We start from the raw sequence: 17,446 nt of genomic DNA, 5'->3' as shown, positions 1-17,446 counted from the left end.
CAATGGATTATTTTATCGCCTTTAGGTTAAACCACAAGTGTTTAAAATATCGTGATGAAAGTAATAAAAAATGTTAATGCTTATACTAATTAATTTCAGCAATAAACAATTTCATTCGGAAAGTTTATTAGTAATCGTCTACACTAACCAAAAAAATCAACTATACCCCTGTGAATTTTCTACGTATTTATTATAAAATAAAGTGATGAAAGAATAGATATTATCAACAACATTGGTATGCATTATCTTTAAAGGTTTTCAGTTACATAAGAAAACAGTCCACAAGTTAAGGCGTATTATGCTTCCTAGTACACTTAAATAAATCGAAAATGTCCATATACTATATACAATACTGTCTCACAGCAGCAGAAATACTACTCGCTGTATCTCAAAATTCTTAGCAGTAGCTTATCAAGCAAAAAATAGCTAAACAAATCATATTTCACGGAACGTTTGGTACACCATGAAGAAAGCAATACCCAAATTTAATATCGTAGTTAAATTACAGAACTGTTTAAAGACGAATAAATACTACATCTCACTTGAGAAGAAGACTTTACTAAGGAAACCTAACCACGCGTAACTGCACTTCCTGTTTTTGTGGCGATGGCTGGGTTAGAGTGCAGAGGTTAGAGTTCAGACATTGGAAAGAAGATGGTGGAGCCCGGAGAAATCCGCGTGGTTCGGAGTGGTGGTAGCAAAATAAACTTCAGAAAACCCGTTTTCACGCTAGATTCAAAGTAAGTGTTAACATGTTTTTATAAAAAGAGACAGAGTGCTTTAGTAAATCTGATGAGTGTATTTTTGACTTATACAAATTCTGGCATCTGCGAAACATGCTGCAGTTACGTATACTTGAATGGCTATCTTCTACTTGTACAAAAATATTAACGAAGCATTATTTTACATGGGAATCGCTGGTTGGTTTACTCGTTGGAAGACCGTAATAAGTTATGAGGTGGTAATAATAATATGTTATAAGTTATGTTTGTGGATATTAATATATGAACAATGTTTTATGTAAACGTGGAGCTTTTATTCCTCATTAACGTCATCGGTAGTATCGCAGAGCCCAAACTTTTTGTAATACAAGTTGTATTGCGCCTGTTGAAATTCGAAGCCATATAGATTGAATAATAGAAGGCATTTAAATATATGGTTTTGTTTGGTAAAAGTGGAAATTATCATTGTATAGAACAATTTTCGTATACTGGGTTTCTGGAGCAACAATGGAAATATTATTTAAAAGATGGCACACTTGCCTGCACAGATGTGGATAGTATTACTTTAAATACAAAGGGTCTATCTGGGGAGTCCAATCCTGTTCCTGGGAGGCCGGTATGATTGCGGGTTTTCGTTCTGACGAGCTAAATCATTTGACCAATTGTAACACCATCTCCCAGTTCTTCAGGTGACGCGTTGACCTTCCACGGCCAGAAGTGTTTGTGAATGGAACATTAGCATATTTATTGCATAACTATAAACGTTCATGTTCCAGGTTCTTGCTTTGCTCGTCAGGGGATTCGGTGAAAGTCTACAGCTCCGCGACAGAAGAATGTGTCCGCATCCTACACGGACACTCGGACCTTGTTACTGGCATTGCCTTAAACCCATCAAACCACCTCCAGGTCTGTTTGCCTCCAGTCATTTTAGTGTACATCGAGTGTATATGAATCTGCACCACTTCATCTAGCAATTGACGTCTCGTGGTCGTCTGTGTTTCTACCCAATTACACACTTGTCATTTTCTTTTCACTTTTCTTTTTTGCACTAAAAGTGTACATAATTAATTTATTAATCTCAGTTCTTTTACTGACTACCTAATGATTGTTGATCTTGGGGAGCCTTTTGGGATATACAGTGCCTTAACAAAGTATTCAAACCCTTTACCATTTCTCTCATTTTATTGAATTCCAAATCCTACATTGAAATTTAGTTCTCTGTGATATTTTTTATTTCTAAGCACTGTGGGGTTTTTATCCAGATAATGTGGCAGATATTTTAAAGATTCACAGTTAGAGGCCAATTGTAAGGCAATTGTGTCCTCGTTAGGGCAATTGTTTTTGACCTGTGTAAACTTAGAGCTTCTGCACCACGGGGATTGAATACCTATGAAAACAGCATATTTCAGTTTTTTATTTTTCTTAAGAATATTTTCTAATAAAACAGTCACATTAAAATAATTAATTTTGAGTTTCAGTGCTTTGAAATAAAAATATCACAGAGAACAAAATTTAAATGTAGGATTTGTAAATCAGTAAAATGAGAGAATTGGTCAAGGGTCTGAATACTTTTGCAAGGCACTGTATTGTCAAGAAAAAGTCCAGGTCCTCCTTTTAGATATTGGGACTACCTAGTTTGGTCCTAGATCCCCACACATCTGCTGGATTCTTTCCAACTGAGTTATTTTACATAATTAAATTTAAAAAAAGTTCAAATTACTGTGTGTACTACACTACCGATTATCTTTATGGCATTTCATACCTTAAAATCTGTTGAAAGAGTCTTGACAAATTTCCAGTCAAATTAATGTAATACTATGGTAAAGAGCTCATATGGACAGAAAAGATGCAAGAGTATGGATTCAAAGTGTGCGCGTGTTTTTAGAAAACAAGAAGAGGAGTGCCTTAGTAAATTATTATAGGTCAGGATGATCAGAGTAAAAGTCTGAAGCATGAGAGCTTGTTCAGTTTGCTAAATTCATTCAGTTGAATTACAAATGGTCAGCTCTGGACATTAAGTGCAAAGATGCTGGTATTTTAATTCAAAATGATCCCTAAGCTACTGTGTTGACCAACTCTCTTGCTTAAGCGAAGAAAACAAAATTTGTCTCAGTGTTTCATAATTGATATAGCTAATAAAAGCTACCAGATTGTGGGCCTCCAGACCCATGGTTGGCCATCCATGTTACACGTAATGTGTTTTTTTATCATGAGATCCCTGCATGTGACATGGTGAGAGGTGTAATGGTGAGACTGTTTTTGCAGTGTGGTCTACAGTACCTGTAAGTCGTTATTGAAAATTGGTGCATTGCTGGTCCATTCCAAGATGATCTACACTGCTAGTTTTGCTGCTACAGGCAACATACTAGCTGATATTTCAGCAGAAAGTTCCCTGAGGAAGGATCAATTGAATGATCCATTTCTGAGTATGATTTGTCATTGTGTTCTATAAAGTTGTATCAATATTTAAGAACTAAATGTGGTTCGTATTTGTGACAGCAGTAACTGCAGTGTTATGAAAATTTTCATGAAGCTCTACTTCAAGAAGACTCAAATGAATTATTGTGTCTTCCACATTAACAGTACGTGATTGGGGCACTCCCTAGGATGGGTAAAATAAGACCTTGTGTCCTTTGTGCATCCTTTCTATGTTTAGGTATTTTAACAGGAGATTTTTAACCCTTCTTTTTGCAGGTTTATTCCTGCTCTGTAGATGGCACTGTTAAGCTGTGGGACTTCACTGATGGCATTCTGATTAAGGTAATGCATTGTTCCACACTTCACCCTTACTTAAATTCATTACTTTCCTTGTGCAGTATGCATATGTGTAATTGTATTTTGTTATTTCTTTAGACATTTGTAATTGGCTACAAACTCTTAGCCCTGTATGTCTCACCTGACCATGAAGGAACAGTTTTTCTCATCATCCCCATGGAAAGCAACAAAGAATCAGGTAAAATTTAAAGCCATTTCTGGCTTAATTTTTCTATTAAAAAAATGTATGTCTTAATAATGGATTCAGGATTATTTGCTTGTTGATTGGTCATTTCTACACTGGACTTAATTCTTCACAGTAACTAAATGATGGTTTGATTAATGCAGTCCTCTTGCTGGAGTTGTGGATGTTTTTAATCCTATTCCAATCTGGAGCAGACATGTTTTTACATTGTGCTCCTAAATCAGGATAGGATTGATATGAATAGACACCAAAACACTGTCATTCCTTTACTGATACAGCTTACTACTAAATAATAAGTTCATTATCTTCCTTTTTGTTAAAACATGAATGATTATTCATGCAAGTAAATAACTCTTTGATTTCAAGTAGCATGCACAGTAACAGTGAAACAAACGACCTACCTTACTACATGTGGTTCAGGTGGGTAGCTGTGTCAGCATGCGTAGTCTGCAAAGGAACAAGAAATGGGTTTATTCCCTGCTGAAAAGGTAAGAGAGAAAACGCAGTGAGCTCACACCTGAAGAAGGCTCCACAGCCTCAACATGTTCTCTCTCTTCTCTTTTCAGTATGTAATTAACCTATTCTTGTTCCTTACCTTACTACATGTTTGCTTTAATGTGGTGCTGTTTAATTAAAAGGCACAGTGGTAAGAATGCTTTTAGAAAAATTACTAGATCCTCTTCAATAAATGAAACTGTATAGGCTAAGGCATTTTGGAATCTGCTTTCTTGTCTGTGGCAATTAAAGATAGATATTAGTCTCTCATTCTCTTATTGTTAATCCTTTTTGTTACTGCTACTTCAGACACTACTTATGGCACTGTCTGGAGCTGGATGAAAAAAAAAGTGTAGAATTTCTGCATCAGTAATGACAGACAAATGCAAAGAATAACTGAGAGTTTTTGATATTTTGCCTATCGGAGAGCAAGTGTCATTATATCATCAGTGAATGTAACTGAAATCACTGGTCAGGTTTTTCTGTTGTCATGTCTACAGGAAATTAATTAACTGACTTAAACCCACATGCAGTGGTTAATTATTTACTATATTTTCTTGATTTGGTCCTGAAAGGTAGTACAAGTATGTGAATATCAGCACTAAGTAACAAGTGCCAGTGATTTTAGTTTAAACCTTTAGTGCAGCCTCTCTTTGTATTTAAAGTCTTACTTGTATATCCTTTTAGGCAGTGTTTTAAAATCTACTGTTTCTGTGGGTGGGACTGACAAAAACAAATGCTGACTGCATACCTACTAGTGGCCAGTAATTAACTTTGTATTTATTTGAAAAAAAAAAACAAGTTACATTTTTATTATATTTGAACTGTTGCTGAGAGGGGATGTTTAAATCTGCTAGATTTTGCACAAATGTCAAAACACTATATGTGTATCAAATTTTAATTTCAGCCATGTGAGGTACATATAGGTGTATATACCAGAGCCATAATGCACATTCTTTCAGTATCATCTGAAGTCTTTCACAAGTGTAATATTGTCTTCTATGTAATATTTGTAGCAAAAGCATTTTTTTTAAATTTGGCAACTGTTCAGATGCCATGCCTTGTCTGTTACAGGATAATGTCAACAACTAGACCAAACAGAGTATGTGCTAGGTACAGAAATTCTAAATTGTTTCATATCCATCAATATAATTCTTATTGTAATAAGTTCCTGGTTTGTCTGTTTGCCAGGAGGACCCCCTTTGTGTCATCACGAGACCCCTGTATTTTAAAATGTTTAAATAAGTCTGCCATGTAGTGTTATATCAAGGGCAGAACTTCAAAAGCATACAAGGGAATAATAGCGTGATCTCCTGTGTTAATCATTAGTTTTAAGAACGTCCTGTGCTTTAAGGTACACAGGACTTGTGCCAGTGTGTGATAGCCCGAAATAGTCCCCATTAATCATGCCAATTTTAATACTCCACTGGAATGTCATATTAGGAATCCACCTTAACTTATCCTTCCCAGTGAAGGCTGTGACAAATTAGTTACTGCTATATGCACACTTAATAGGTAGATGCCTTCTGAAGTTAATTTGTACCTGATCTGTTGCTCCTTTTACTAAGAGCTACTTGCAGATGTTTTTGACATTTGGTTTTGTCTTGTTTTGGCAGAGGCTTTTCAGTTGGTTTCTGTTCAGCTTCCAAAAGTGTCCGACCAGGAGGTAGAAGCCAGAGATGTGTCCATCCTGTTAAGTAATGTCAACCCTGCCCCAAAGGCAACCTCTTTTGGAAGAGGGGTACGAGATGCGCGTCGCTTCACATGTTCAAACTCTCTCTTCAGTTGTGAGAATTGACCTTTGGGGTCAACTGAAAAATCATCTCCACGATGACGCAGCACATGACTGACAGACCTATTAAAATACAGTGCAATCTATCATTTAAAAAAATATTTTAATATAGTTGTAGCTGTTATAAAATCTGAGCATGTCTAAGAATAACACTTTTTATTCTCCCGTTGAACTGCATTGTGTATGTAGTAGTTGGAATATTTCAAAATTGAATGTGATTGGACTTATTTTTATTCCTGTATATTTATACACGGGTTTAATCTGTTTTTTTTTCCTTTGTTGTACAGGGCACATATATTGCTTCTGTGAAAGGTCTACATATGTCTGTGTACTTTTTCAAGAAACAAAAGACTTACAGGTAATTGTTCCTTTTATCATATAAAGCCTTCCCCACTACAATTTTTATGACTTTGTGGGAAGTTAGAAAGGAGATCCATTTTATCCAAAAATATACAACATTTTTTTATTTATTTATTCATTTGTGATTACATTAGTTTTACTGTAATATAGTAAGAATTATAGTCATTTCCTGACTTCCAACACTGAGGCACAAGATGACCAAGATTGTCAACTTGATCATCTGTCTTGTTTGTATTATGATTTCTTTTCAGATCAGTGGCTTCTTAAACAAAAACTAAAATAAAATGTACAACTTATTTGTTTTATTAAGTGTCCATATCCTTAACTTTTTCTAAACTATTTTTCATATATATATTTGTCTTTATATTCCCCTTTACCTCACATAGTATAAACATTGCAGTGATGTTAATTCTCTGACTTCCCCCTTAAGGCTGGCTTTAAAAGCTACTGATAAAAAGGGAGCCAAGAATATGTTCACATGTGTTACCTGTCACCCAAAAGAGGACTGCATAGCCACTGGCCATGAAGATGGGAAGATAAGGCTGTGGTATGTACAGCCATGAAAGTTTTGCTTTGCTGATTTTTCCACAGTAAAGATGCCATATATTCAGGTTTCATGCTGAAAAAAGTATGGGTGTATTAATCAGAAGAGTCACTGTAGTTGTAGCCACCAGGTATTAATCTGAAATGTTTAAGATTGTACACCTTTGATTTTTATTGTGTTGTTAAAACAAGTAAATGTTCTTAAAAGTCTGATTGCAACACGATCCTTGGGGGTAAAAACAACAAAAAAAATGAACTATGAGGTTATTGTATCTTTTAGCAAAACCCCCAAAATTCCTGCTCATTCATGTGACTGTTTTGCAAAATTGGGTTTTAAATGTTGTCATCTTAACTTCCAAGAAATTGCAACCACTTAAACATTAGCAATTTTATTTGATTAAAGATTGTAGTTTTGCATACCGTTTCACAATTTGAGGCTCGGTTTAGATATTTTTCAATGTGGAAGTTTCTGTTACTAGTTAAGATTGCTTCAACCTGGATATTGCATTATTGTAAACATTGCATCATTGAGACTCTACAGTTTGACTTCTCTGCTGGTGGAAAATGGCCCACTGGTGCCCCATGAGTGATGAACTAGGATTCTTCATCGCTTAAAAATAAGTTTCAGATATAGTAGCATTTAAAACAAAATTGATTTGTGTAATTCACAGTAACAGTTCCTCTAGATTTACAGCTATTAACCAGTACACATTAGATCTTACTAAACTATAGTGCAGTAGACATATAGGTCAAGGGTAGTGTCCCCAACTGTCTTGGGAGGGATTCTAGAACCCTAGTCATTATTCCACTACTGAAACGTTTGACAGACAGACATTTCATGCAGAGTGTCCACTACAAATATAGACTTCTCAAGAGCAGTAATCACTAATTCTGTGAACAGGGTTTGAAAGGAGAACCCATTTGCCTTTAAAAGCTTCCAAAGGCTGGCACCTTAACTTTTTGACCATCACAACTTTTGAAAATAAGTTTGTAAATCAGTGTCCCATTTTGACCTCTCTAAAAACGAACCCGTTGACTTGTGCTGTCCTGGCATAGTGCCGAAATAAAGTCAAAAGGGTTAGAATGCAATAGGTTTTAAGATTATGTGTTAGTTTAATTGGAAACCTGGAGATCTGATTACATTTGTCTGTCGTACACAGATGGAGGCAGTTTGCAAAGAAGGATTATGTAAAGCAGCAGCCACAAAAGTTAATATGGTTTAAATCTATCTCTGAATGGAATTATAAAAAAAAGTTATTGGCAGTTGCTCTTTGTTTTATAATTTCCCAACATGGATTCATTGATTTTTTTTTTCAACACAGCCACTCCAGTCCCACACTATTCCTGTAGCACTCTGTGCATATGCAACACTGATCATTGACAGGTTTGATTGATGTACTTTTCTTGGAAGACACTTTTCCAGCATAATTCCATAGAGTTACAGAAAACATCCAGAACCACACATATTATTATAATAATTGTCTTTATTGTCACTTGATATTGTTTTATTGTTTAAAGAGGTAGGATGTTCATGTTAGCAGTTTCGTGGATCTGATGCAGCCAGTGAAGCATGGCTAAAGTTAAGTTGGTTGTGACTTAAATTTTGATTAATTAAAAATGGCTTCAAAAAAAAGAACATGGCATCTTAACTGTGAGGGTTGATAAGTTAATGGTTATTTAGAATATCACCTGGCCACATCTTTTATTGTCCAAAGATTAGGTATGTTTTTTGAGACCAGACAAACATTTTCTGACTTGAAGTGTTTTTATGGTGGGTATTTATTCAAACCAATTCTGTTTCCAGTTCAAATGTAGATGTAAATGTCGTCAGGTGTTAGTGTGAAACTCTTTCCTTAACAGAATTGCCATCCAGCTTGTTATTTTATATATGTCCAAATACTACAAATTGGGAATTTCAGCCTTCAGTTCTGAATCATAGGCCATCTGATCTGGTAAAGATTTGTATATGTCTTTCTTAGATATTAAGCAGGTTTTAACATCAAATGGGTTGATCACATTTATACTCCATCTGAAAAAAGTGTGAATTATAGTAACTTGTAAATTTGGATAACTTATGTATCTTGTTTACAGGAGAAATTTTAATCAGAAAAAGGAATACACATACTCCACACAGCACTGGCACCATAATATTGTAAAGGATCTGTCTTTCACACCTGCAGGTAAGGTCTTTAAATAACAGTATTTAACAGTGTTGTAGGGTATAAACTTTAAACCAAAGTGAAATTTACTATAATTGTTTTTCTAACTAAAAACTTTGTTTTTCTGAATGTGTTCCCAGGTACTAATATGCTGAGTGGTGGAATAGAGTCAGTGTTAGTACAGTGGCGCTATGGAGAAGAAACTAGAAAGGATTTCCTGCCTCGTCTGGGAGCTGCTATTGAATATGTCTGTGCTTCTCCAGATGGAGTGCTGTACTGCACCTCTCACAGCGACAATAGTGAGGCTTTTGTTCTCTGCTACTTTTAATGTTTAAGTCTCTTCATATTTCTCTATTGTGCATATTTTCTTACCATTGAACTCTTGAAATATTGAAGCAATACTTCAGAACTGTTCTCATCTAAAAAGAAAAGTTTTTTTATATACTGAGGTTTGTTTGGCTTAGAGATCGGCTTCACTTCAAGACTTTTTGTTAAATATAATTGGAGTGAGCTTTGAATAAAATGTGCTTTGGCTTTAAAAAGCTGCTGACATGCTCTTAGCATTCTGGAAATATTGCCTGGCACTGGATTTTAGTCAAGCTGAAAAAATATTGTTTCTTTTCTTAACCGTCAGAGATCACAATTATCCAGAGTAACCTGAAAGTCATTGGTGTAATCCAAGGCCTGGTTAAAGGTATGTAAATAGAATAATATATATATACACAGAATTTCTGTTCAAGAAGTTGATCACCACCAGTTAACTTATTGACTCATTTTTTCAAGGAGATAATATCAAGACCAATTTAATGATTGACCCAAGAAGTAAAGCATTAGTGCTAAACGGGAAGCCTGGACATTTGCTCTTTTATTCTCTCCAGCACGACAAGCAGTTGTATAATGTAAGTAGATGTTTTAATTGCACTTCAAAATGACTCTTGCAACCATAAAGCCATGTCGTGCATGACACATCTAAAATCTTGCTTACCATTTAGACAGAAAAAAAATATTTGCCTATGTAAGACAACAATGTATGGCACATTGTATGATTCAGTTTCCAGTATACCCGGAAGCTTCTGTAATTAATAATGTGATAAAAAATACTGTTTATCTCACTCCATCAAAGGTTGAAATAATTCATTATTTACATTGTTTTTAAAATGAGGTTATCGGGGAAAAAAAAGAGATTGCATTACACGAAGATTACTTTATTACAATAAATTAGAAGATTGTTAATTTATGATTTATGTTTTGAGTAAAGGATAGATTTTTGGTTCTGATGTTATTTTTGTACATTTTATTAACAGCTTGACATAGTGCAGCAGGAGTATATCCATGAGTCAGGCCTGCAGCAGTTTGAAGTGGTCAAAGCTGCATTTGATGCCCAAGGTTCTTGGTTAGCAACTGTTGAAGAAAGGAAAGACAAGTTGTCTGAATGGGAGGTGATACTGAAAATGTGGGGCTATGACGAGCAGACACAGAGGTTAGTTTCATACTGCTGATTATGCTGTATTGCATGATGATGGGAGCTTTGCATATTTGTTGCAGTAGAGATAACAAGTCTACCCTTTTTCACAGCATGAATTCTGCATCAGTTTTAACAGCAAAATGGAAATCTATCAATTTTACAAATTCCTTTCTTACTGATTTTTGATTTTTCTCAAATATGTGACAGAATTGTTCTTTTGGAATATAAAATCAAGAGTTATAACGAGTAAGAAGATTTAAAGTGAACATATGTATGATTTAATTATTTGCTTTTCGCATGTGACGTATTCTGTTTGAATATAAGAATCGCCTCTATTTGTAATTTTTCAGCGTGTCTAGTCCGTTTGGTAGTTTGTTAATTTCTAAGTCTTAACATTTGAAAACATCAGAAAATTCCACAAAACATAAATTTGAATTTATAGTTCGCAAGTAGGCTTTTTCCTTTCTCTCAGGAAAAAATAAGTGTTACTGAGACGCACCTCCTTTTATGTGTTATGATTGATTTCAACTGTGTCTTGGTGTTACTATAATGTACTGCTGAGTGCTTGGAATTTTTTCCACACACCTTTTTTACCTTTGGACTTTAAACAAAATGTGGTGTCTCACTATGTGTTGCTGGTGTAAACAAGGTTCATTTCTGAACCTTGATAATACTCACTTCCCTTGCATTTTTACTCTCATGTGGTGATGACCATCTCAGCACTGATCATGCCATGTTCTCCAGTGGAGTCTTTATAACAAGCCCTGCTCCTAAAAGCATCCATTCTCTTCTCTAGGGGAAGTGCAGATTTCAAGCTCTCAAATTCCTCAAGCCATTGTCACAGCACCCTTTACCATCAGCTCCCCACTTGAGCTCTTTCACTTGAATACCAACTCGTTTTGATTTTTTTAACTATAACTGTTGTCATGATACAGGAACATGGTTATATGTTTAAACCATGTATGAATTACCTCCTTAATGTCTTGTATACAAGGACAAAGATCAGTAGATTGAATGCCATGAACCTGGGTACATAACTTTATTTTTTATGACTTCATTATCATAAAGGGGGATTTTAAATGTGCAAAATTAATACTCTTATATTTTTATTTAAGCTTTGTGCTGAATACCACAGTAACATCCCCACATGAGGGTCAGATCACAGCTCTCTGTTTCTGCAATGCCAACGAAACCAGTATGTTGGTGACAGCAGGAAAGGATGGGCAGTTTAAAGCCTGGCTCTTGGGAGAGAATTCTGGTATGTATCCTAAGTGATCAAAATTGGTTTCACAGCTAAAGTTTTTTGTTTGTTTCAGACATCTTAGTTCAGGATTTAATAGAAGATTTAATAGCTTTCTCAAGAAGAAGACCAAAGAATTATGTGTTAAAGAAAAATGACTTTTAAACACGTTTTTGTTTGTCTCCAGATCAGGAAACGTGCTGGACTTGTGACTTTGTGGGCAGCTACCACAATCTGAGTGTCACAAACAGTTGCTTCTCAGCGGACGGTTCCTTGCTGGCTGTCAGTTTCCAAGAGATCGTCACCATATGGAACCCTGACTCCTGGGACCTCCTGTGCACATTCTGTCAGCCTCCAGGGAAAATAAGGTCTAAAAATAAAGGCTTTTTTCTTTTCCCAAAAACAGAAACAAAGCAATCCATGGGTTTTTTTTGCTAAGAAGGAAGACCAGTCTGCTTGATGTTTTGTTAAATAAGGAGATAAATTAAAAAAAATACATTCCTGAAAGATTTATATAACAGTTTATTTCATTCCCCTCCACTCTTCCACCTATTAGCAATTTAAGTAAGTTTATTTTGTTAAAAAGTAGTTAAAACTGACCTTCTAGTTTTACAGTCTAAGACGTATAAAACATTGAGGAACATTTAATAGATCAGGATAGAGCTATTCAAACCAAAATGCTCTCAGGCCAGCTCTGGCTGTCTCTTTCCACTTTGCAAGCATGTCACCTAATTATAAGCATGTGAGTTCCAAAGTCTTGCAACCTGAAATGAACTCTGCTCTAGTTTCTGTTGAGCTTTCTTGCATGGTATTATAGGAGTTTAAAATGCTTATTGTGCAAGATTATAACAAGTTTGCCGCTGAGTTGGAAAGCTGGAAACCCTTTGTTATTTTATTGTAATTCTCACCTTTGCTATGTTTCCGGCTCATTAATAATCGGAAAAGAAAATCAGAATTCAAGGAATGCCTTGATTTTACCAAGTGGATTTCATGTGTATGTTAAGAAAGCATGTGATAGTACTAATGTGGTCAAATATGCAAGGTGATAATATATACTCCCCAATCGCTGCACAGTTCTGACTCCCAATATATTGTTGCATGGTGTAAAAGTTCAGAGTATTCTGAAACTAATTCACTGATTGGTAAATATTGAGTTGATTTAGAAAAGTGCCTATAGTCAGAAAATTAAATGCAGTCTTAAAAGAACAGATCACTATTATATGCTTCCTCTGGATCATATTCAATCAATAAAGGAATACCTAAGGAAGTTGGTAATACAAGGAATTTAGTCAACAAAGAATTTACTCATATCTAATGTTGGTTTTCAAGAGCAAGCTACATTTTGTAGTGAGAAGTGAAAAGGCTTTGATTACATCTGCTGCCTGATGTTAAAAAATATTGAGGCATCTTGATGTTCCTATTATTTATAAGTGCATCTTATAAATAATATAAGAATGAATATTCTTATGAATGTAAAATGTTACTAGTTCTGTAATGAAATTATATATAATATAACCAGCAGTTAATGCAGTTTTTGTGTCAAATCAAAATGTAAAAAATGCCTTTCATTGATTGATGTTATTTCTGTGTCTGCTGTGAAGTATGAATCAGCAATATTGCAGATTATTTTTCAGTGTTGTGTGCAGCAGTTAAAATTAAACTTGTTACTGTTAGTTATTCCCTATGTGCATCCTCAGGACATTGTAGTTAGACTGAAACAGAAATTCAGTTCTAATTTTTAATTTAACTTAAATATTCTAATATGTACTGAATTAATCTAGTGAAGTATGCATCTCAGATCAAAGTCACAGTTTAATGGCTGTAATCTGTTTAATGCATTAAACCACTTTGTGATTTGTAATTTGTAACTTTGTAAACCACTTTGTCATGGGCTGAAATAGTTGTTGAAACTGACTCTTTTGATCTTGTAGGAAACTTTGTTTTGGGAGGCTAAGCTGTTCAAAGTACCTCCTTGGTACCACCACTAATAACTTGCTTTGCTGTTGGAACCTGCTGACTTGTAAATGTAAGTGCTCTAAAAACATTTTGTTGTATTGTCATCAATTACGTTTAGCTGATATTAAAACTTAATGTTTGTTTTTATTTTCCCCCAAGTGGAATGGAGCGCAGATTTAAATGTCATTTGTCTTGAGGCTGATCCTTTATCTGAAAACATTGCTGCATTTTCATTTGCATCTGGAAGCTCTGACTGTGAGTATGAATCCTGTATTCTTTTAGGAATCAATGATTAAGGCTGCTGAAAACGTCTTTCTTAACCCATATTAATTTTGTGCTTTTTTTCAAAGCACCATGCACACTTAACCACCACTGTAGTTCAATTGGATGATTTAAATAAAGCTGAATGAATTCTAAGAGTTATCGCTGTCCTACCTGATTACCTTTTTTACCTTACCTTTGCACTTTTTTAAAATTTCAAAATGTAAACCTTCAAGCCGAATTTTTTTAAATATGGGAGAGAGGGTTTTTTAAGACACACATATTTTGACGGTGTGTCACGAAGCAGTGAAAACCACCGTCTGAAATAAACGCGCTGCGTTTCCCCTCAGTGTTCGTGTTCAAACCGAGCGAGCCGCGGCCCCTGTATGTCCACAAGGCGGTGTGTCTCGGCCAAGTGCAGCGCGCAGTCTTCGCTCCCCGAGAGGCGGCAGAGGACAACTGCTCAGAGAGCAGCCAGTGGTTGAACAGGTCCCGACTCTACTTCCTTTCAGAGCACATGGTAAAAAAAACTCTCACCTTTTGATTGTTGCGTAAAGTGGTAGAGCTTACATTTGAAATAATTAGTAGTTTCAGGTCCTGGATTGTTAAAACAGGAAGAGCATTTCAGAACACAATTCTGCTTACAGTTGGGATCTTGAAATTTTTGTAGTTTCAGGTCTTTATTTTACATCTGTTAGGTCATTACACAGTTGTTATATGTCTTATTATTCTGTTTCACTTCTCTGCCTGATGTGCCAGCATCCTTACTACACAGCACGTTTTGCTACACTCAAGTTGCCCTACTTCAGTAATGCATGAACTGGGTTCCCCATTACATATGAAGCACTCAGAACCTTTGGGGTGAAAATGTAAATGTAGTTATTGTTATTTATTAATAATAGTGAGTCTGCCAAAGACTTCCATCTTTCATATAGCTATTTGTAGCATCTTGAAGGATCACCCGTTATATGTAGGTTGTTCTTGAGTTATGTGCTCTTATTTTGCAAGCTTTTACTTTATTGTGCCTCAAGAATGTACACCTCTTGATGAATTAATCTTCTGGCAACTTCACAGAGTATTTTAGACACTAATACACAAACGTAGGCATCAAAGAAAAAGTCGGTGCTAACAAAATCTTTAAAATGCAAGACTGTCAATAAAATATTAATTGAACGATAAACAAAAGATGATTAGTATTCGATGAGTAAAAAGATTCAATGAAAGTCTACAATTTTAAATTTACAAATTTAATATTCAAGGAATACAGCTGACACAATCAAGCATGGCACAAATCTCTTTATATCTTATAAATGTACCTTGTTTAAATGTCCTATGCAGACAGTAAATCACTTTTTTTATTGTTTACTTTTGTTGTTGTTTTTTTCAGGATCTGATGACATTCGTTACAAAATCAGAAGAAGACCGGATAGTGGCTTCAAGCAAACAGGTATGTTCACTTGCATCTTTGAATGAAAACATAACTTCCCAGATATCAGTCTTCCTACACTCGTACACTGTCATTTCTCCTTCTATTGTACGTATATTGGTATGTTTTTTTTTCTTGGAATTCCTTTTTTTCCTTTTAACTCGAGGTGCTTCTCCAAAAAGACTTTTAAGTTGAAGGCATAATGATTATGAAAACGTATGATTTTTATTATATTCTCTGCATGGAAATTAAGTTGTATGATTGCCCGTAACATTCTTACTTGTCACTCATAGTGCCTACATTACCATAAAGCAGAATTTCTTTTACCGTATTTCTCTTCTAAATGCTCCTTTGTGGTTCAGCTTTCAATAGATGAGAGCACTCCTGTCACTCCATTCTCCCTACTGTTGGGGAGACACAGACAACAGCATCAGACTGATCTGGATAAACAGAAGGACCAGCTAGCGGCTCGGGTTCAGAATCCACAAGGAACAGTTGCAGTTAAAGAGGTGGGCACTCAAATCCAGTCATTCAATGGCTTCTGAACTGTAGTAATACATTTTGTATTGAAACAGTGCTGCTGAATAAGGATTTGTGTAAGGAAGAGAATGTTCCCCGTGTTAATGTGACATTAGATGAAGTAAGCAAAGTAGCAGTATTTTTGCACCTGACAAAAAATAGCAGTTATGTTTAGTAAAATGTGGATGTTTATTTAGGGAAGACATACCTCAGTTATTAAGATCTTAAGCATTTTCGTTCTAAAGTAATCAGATAGTTTGAAGATGTTGCATGATGATAAATGGGAAAATCTGTTCATCTCATTTCAGTTGCTTCAAACTCCAGCCTATGTTTTGCCCTCAGCTTCATTCCTGTGTACAATGTTTGTGAATTCCTTGCTGATCTCCAAGCATGGAAATGGGTAAGTTGGCTTTTCGCAAGAGAGGCGGTTTACCAGATCTAAGTATTTTTAATATGGTTGAAAACCTCAAAGATGTATATCTATCTGAAGCAGTAGAGAAACCTGGACAAAATGCATTGTTAACTTCAAGATTACAGGTCATTAACAAACCATTGTACTTCTTATAATAAAGCCATGGAAGTATGTTGGATAAAATACTAAGAAAAAAACTTTGTATCCTCCAATATACTGTTATAATCAGGGGAAAGTGTTGCATTTAATTATTTTTTGACAAGGTGTGTACTAAATATATCAATCTTCGGTCTAACTACATTATTAACAAATTGAGCCTTTCTTGTAATGCTGGGGAAATGGTTTGGCCCACAAATTGGGTACTGAAGGTCTTGTATTTCTTAAGCTTGTCTGATTCAGTTCTTAAAATCTGATCAAATGTCATAGACCTGAAACCTTTAGTTGTGAGTAGTACAAGATTCACACACAAACACAGCCCTCCTATTTCTTTAATACAAGTGAGTTGACCTTATTCTTTTTTTTTTACTCTTAAAGAGAAGTCTCTGAGGAAATAGATGAGGATATGGACAGTGACAAAGAGGAAGATGATGATGATTCAGAAAAGGAAATGGACTCGCTGGATAATCTGCAAGAATTCAGAACAGAGTACCTCTTAGAGGAGCAGGCACCAGAGCTTTCAAGGTCTGAGGAAAAGGAATTAAAGAAACTACGAAAAACAGACTACAGTTGGCTTAGCAAACTTCAGGACTATTAGCTGTAGGAATTAACCTGAGCCAAAACCCTTGGTGCATCATTTTTTACTCTTAATGCAATCCAGTATTTTTTTTATATTCCAGAAAAGTATACCATGCTGGTTAAAAAAACATCTATTGCTGGGACTGTTGCCATTAACAGAACTTTTGAAAGATCAAACTGCAGTATTGAGTGTTCTGTACCTTACTTTTAGCCGTTTCATAACTTATCCTAAACTTGCATAAAGGATCACGTTTGGAAAAGCTGCTCATGCAGCTTTTTAAGGCAAGTCACCAGTGCACACTTCTGTTATACATTTTGCTACTTCTGTTTTCATATAGAAGCTCAAAAATATCTCGAATGACTCAGCATATGTTTATAAAATTCCCATGAGCAAATGCTTAC

General features: G+C 35.3%; 1 protein-coding gene across 1 annotated transcript; it reads left to right on the top strand.

Moving 5' to 3' along the window:
• Nucleotides 1-589: 589 nt before the first annotated feature.
• Nucleotides 590-17,221, top strand: wdr75 (WD repeat domain 75). The gene is made up of 21 exons (XM_088605057.1): nucleotides 590-740; nucleotides 1,499-1,628; nucleotides 3,417-3,482; nucleotides 3,576-3,675; nucleotides 5,793-5,917; nucleotides 6,256-6,326; nucleotides 6,759-6,875; nucleotides 8,963-9,051; nucleotides 9,171-9,329; nucleotides 9,665-9,724; nucleotides 9,814-9,929; nucleotides 10,335-10,510; nucleotides 11,611-11,753; nucleotides 11,923-12,103; nucleotides 13,667-13,761; nucleotides 13,851-13,946; nucleotides 14,303-14,472; nucleotides 15,340-15,399; nucleotides 15,741-15,887; nucleotides 16,206-16,297; nucleotides 16,844-17,221. The coding sequence occupies exons 1-21, from the start codon at nucleotides 655-657 to the stop codon at nucleotides 17,061-17,063; spliced, it is 2,499 nt and encodes an 832-aa protein (XP_088461183.1). The 5' UTR covers nucleotides 590-654; the 3' UTR covers nucleotides 17,064-17,221.
• Nucleotides 17,222-17,446: the final 225 nt, after the last annotated feature.

The sequence above is a fragment of the Lepisosteus platostomus genome, chromosome 14 (genome assembly GCF_059453375.1).
Source record: "Lepisosteus platostomus isolate fLepPlt1 chromosome 14, fLepPlt1.hap1, whole genome shotgun sequence".
Taxonomy (NCBI): domain Eukaryota; kingdom Metazoa; phylum Chordata; class Actinopteri; order Semionotiformes; family Lepisosteidae; genus Lepisosteus; species Lepisosteus platostomus.
The sequence above is the reverse complement of the archived record's forward strand: the minus strand, read 5'-3'. Positions and strand labels throughout refer to the sequence as shown.

Bases quoted from the DNA above. Each gene is read 5' to 3' on its own strand.
- wdr75 (XM_088605057.1), top strand. From the start codon at position 655: ATGGTGGAGCCCGGAGAAATCCGCGTGGTTCGGAGTGGTGGTAGCAAA. The intron at 6,876-8,962 runs GTATGTACAGCC...TCTTGTTTACAG, and splicing joins GATGGGAAGATAAGGCTGTG to GAGAAATTTTAATCAGAAAA. The intron at 9,330-9,664 runs GTGAGGCTTTTG...CTTAACCGTCAG, and splicing joins CACCTCTCACAGCGACAATA to AGATCACAATTATCCAGAGT.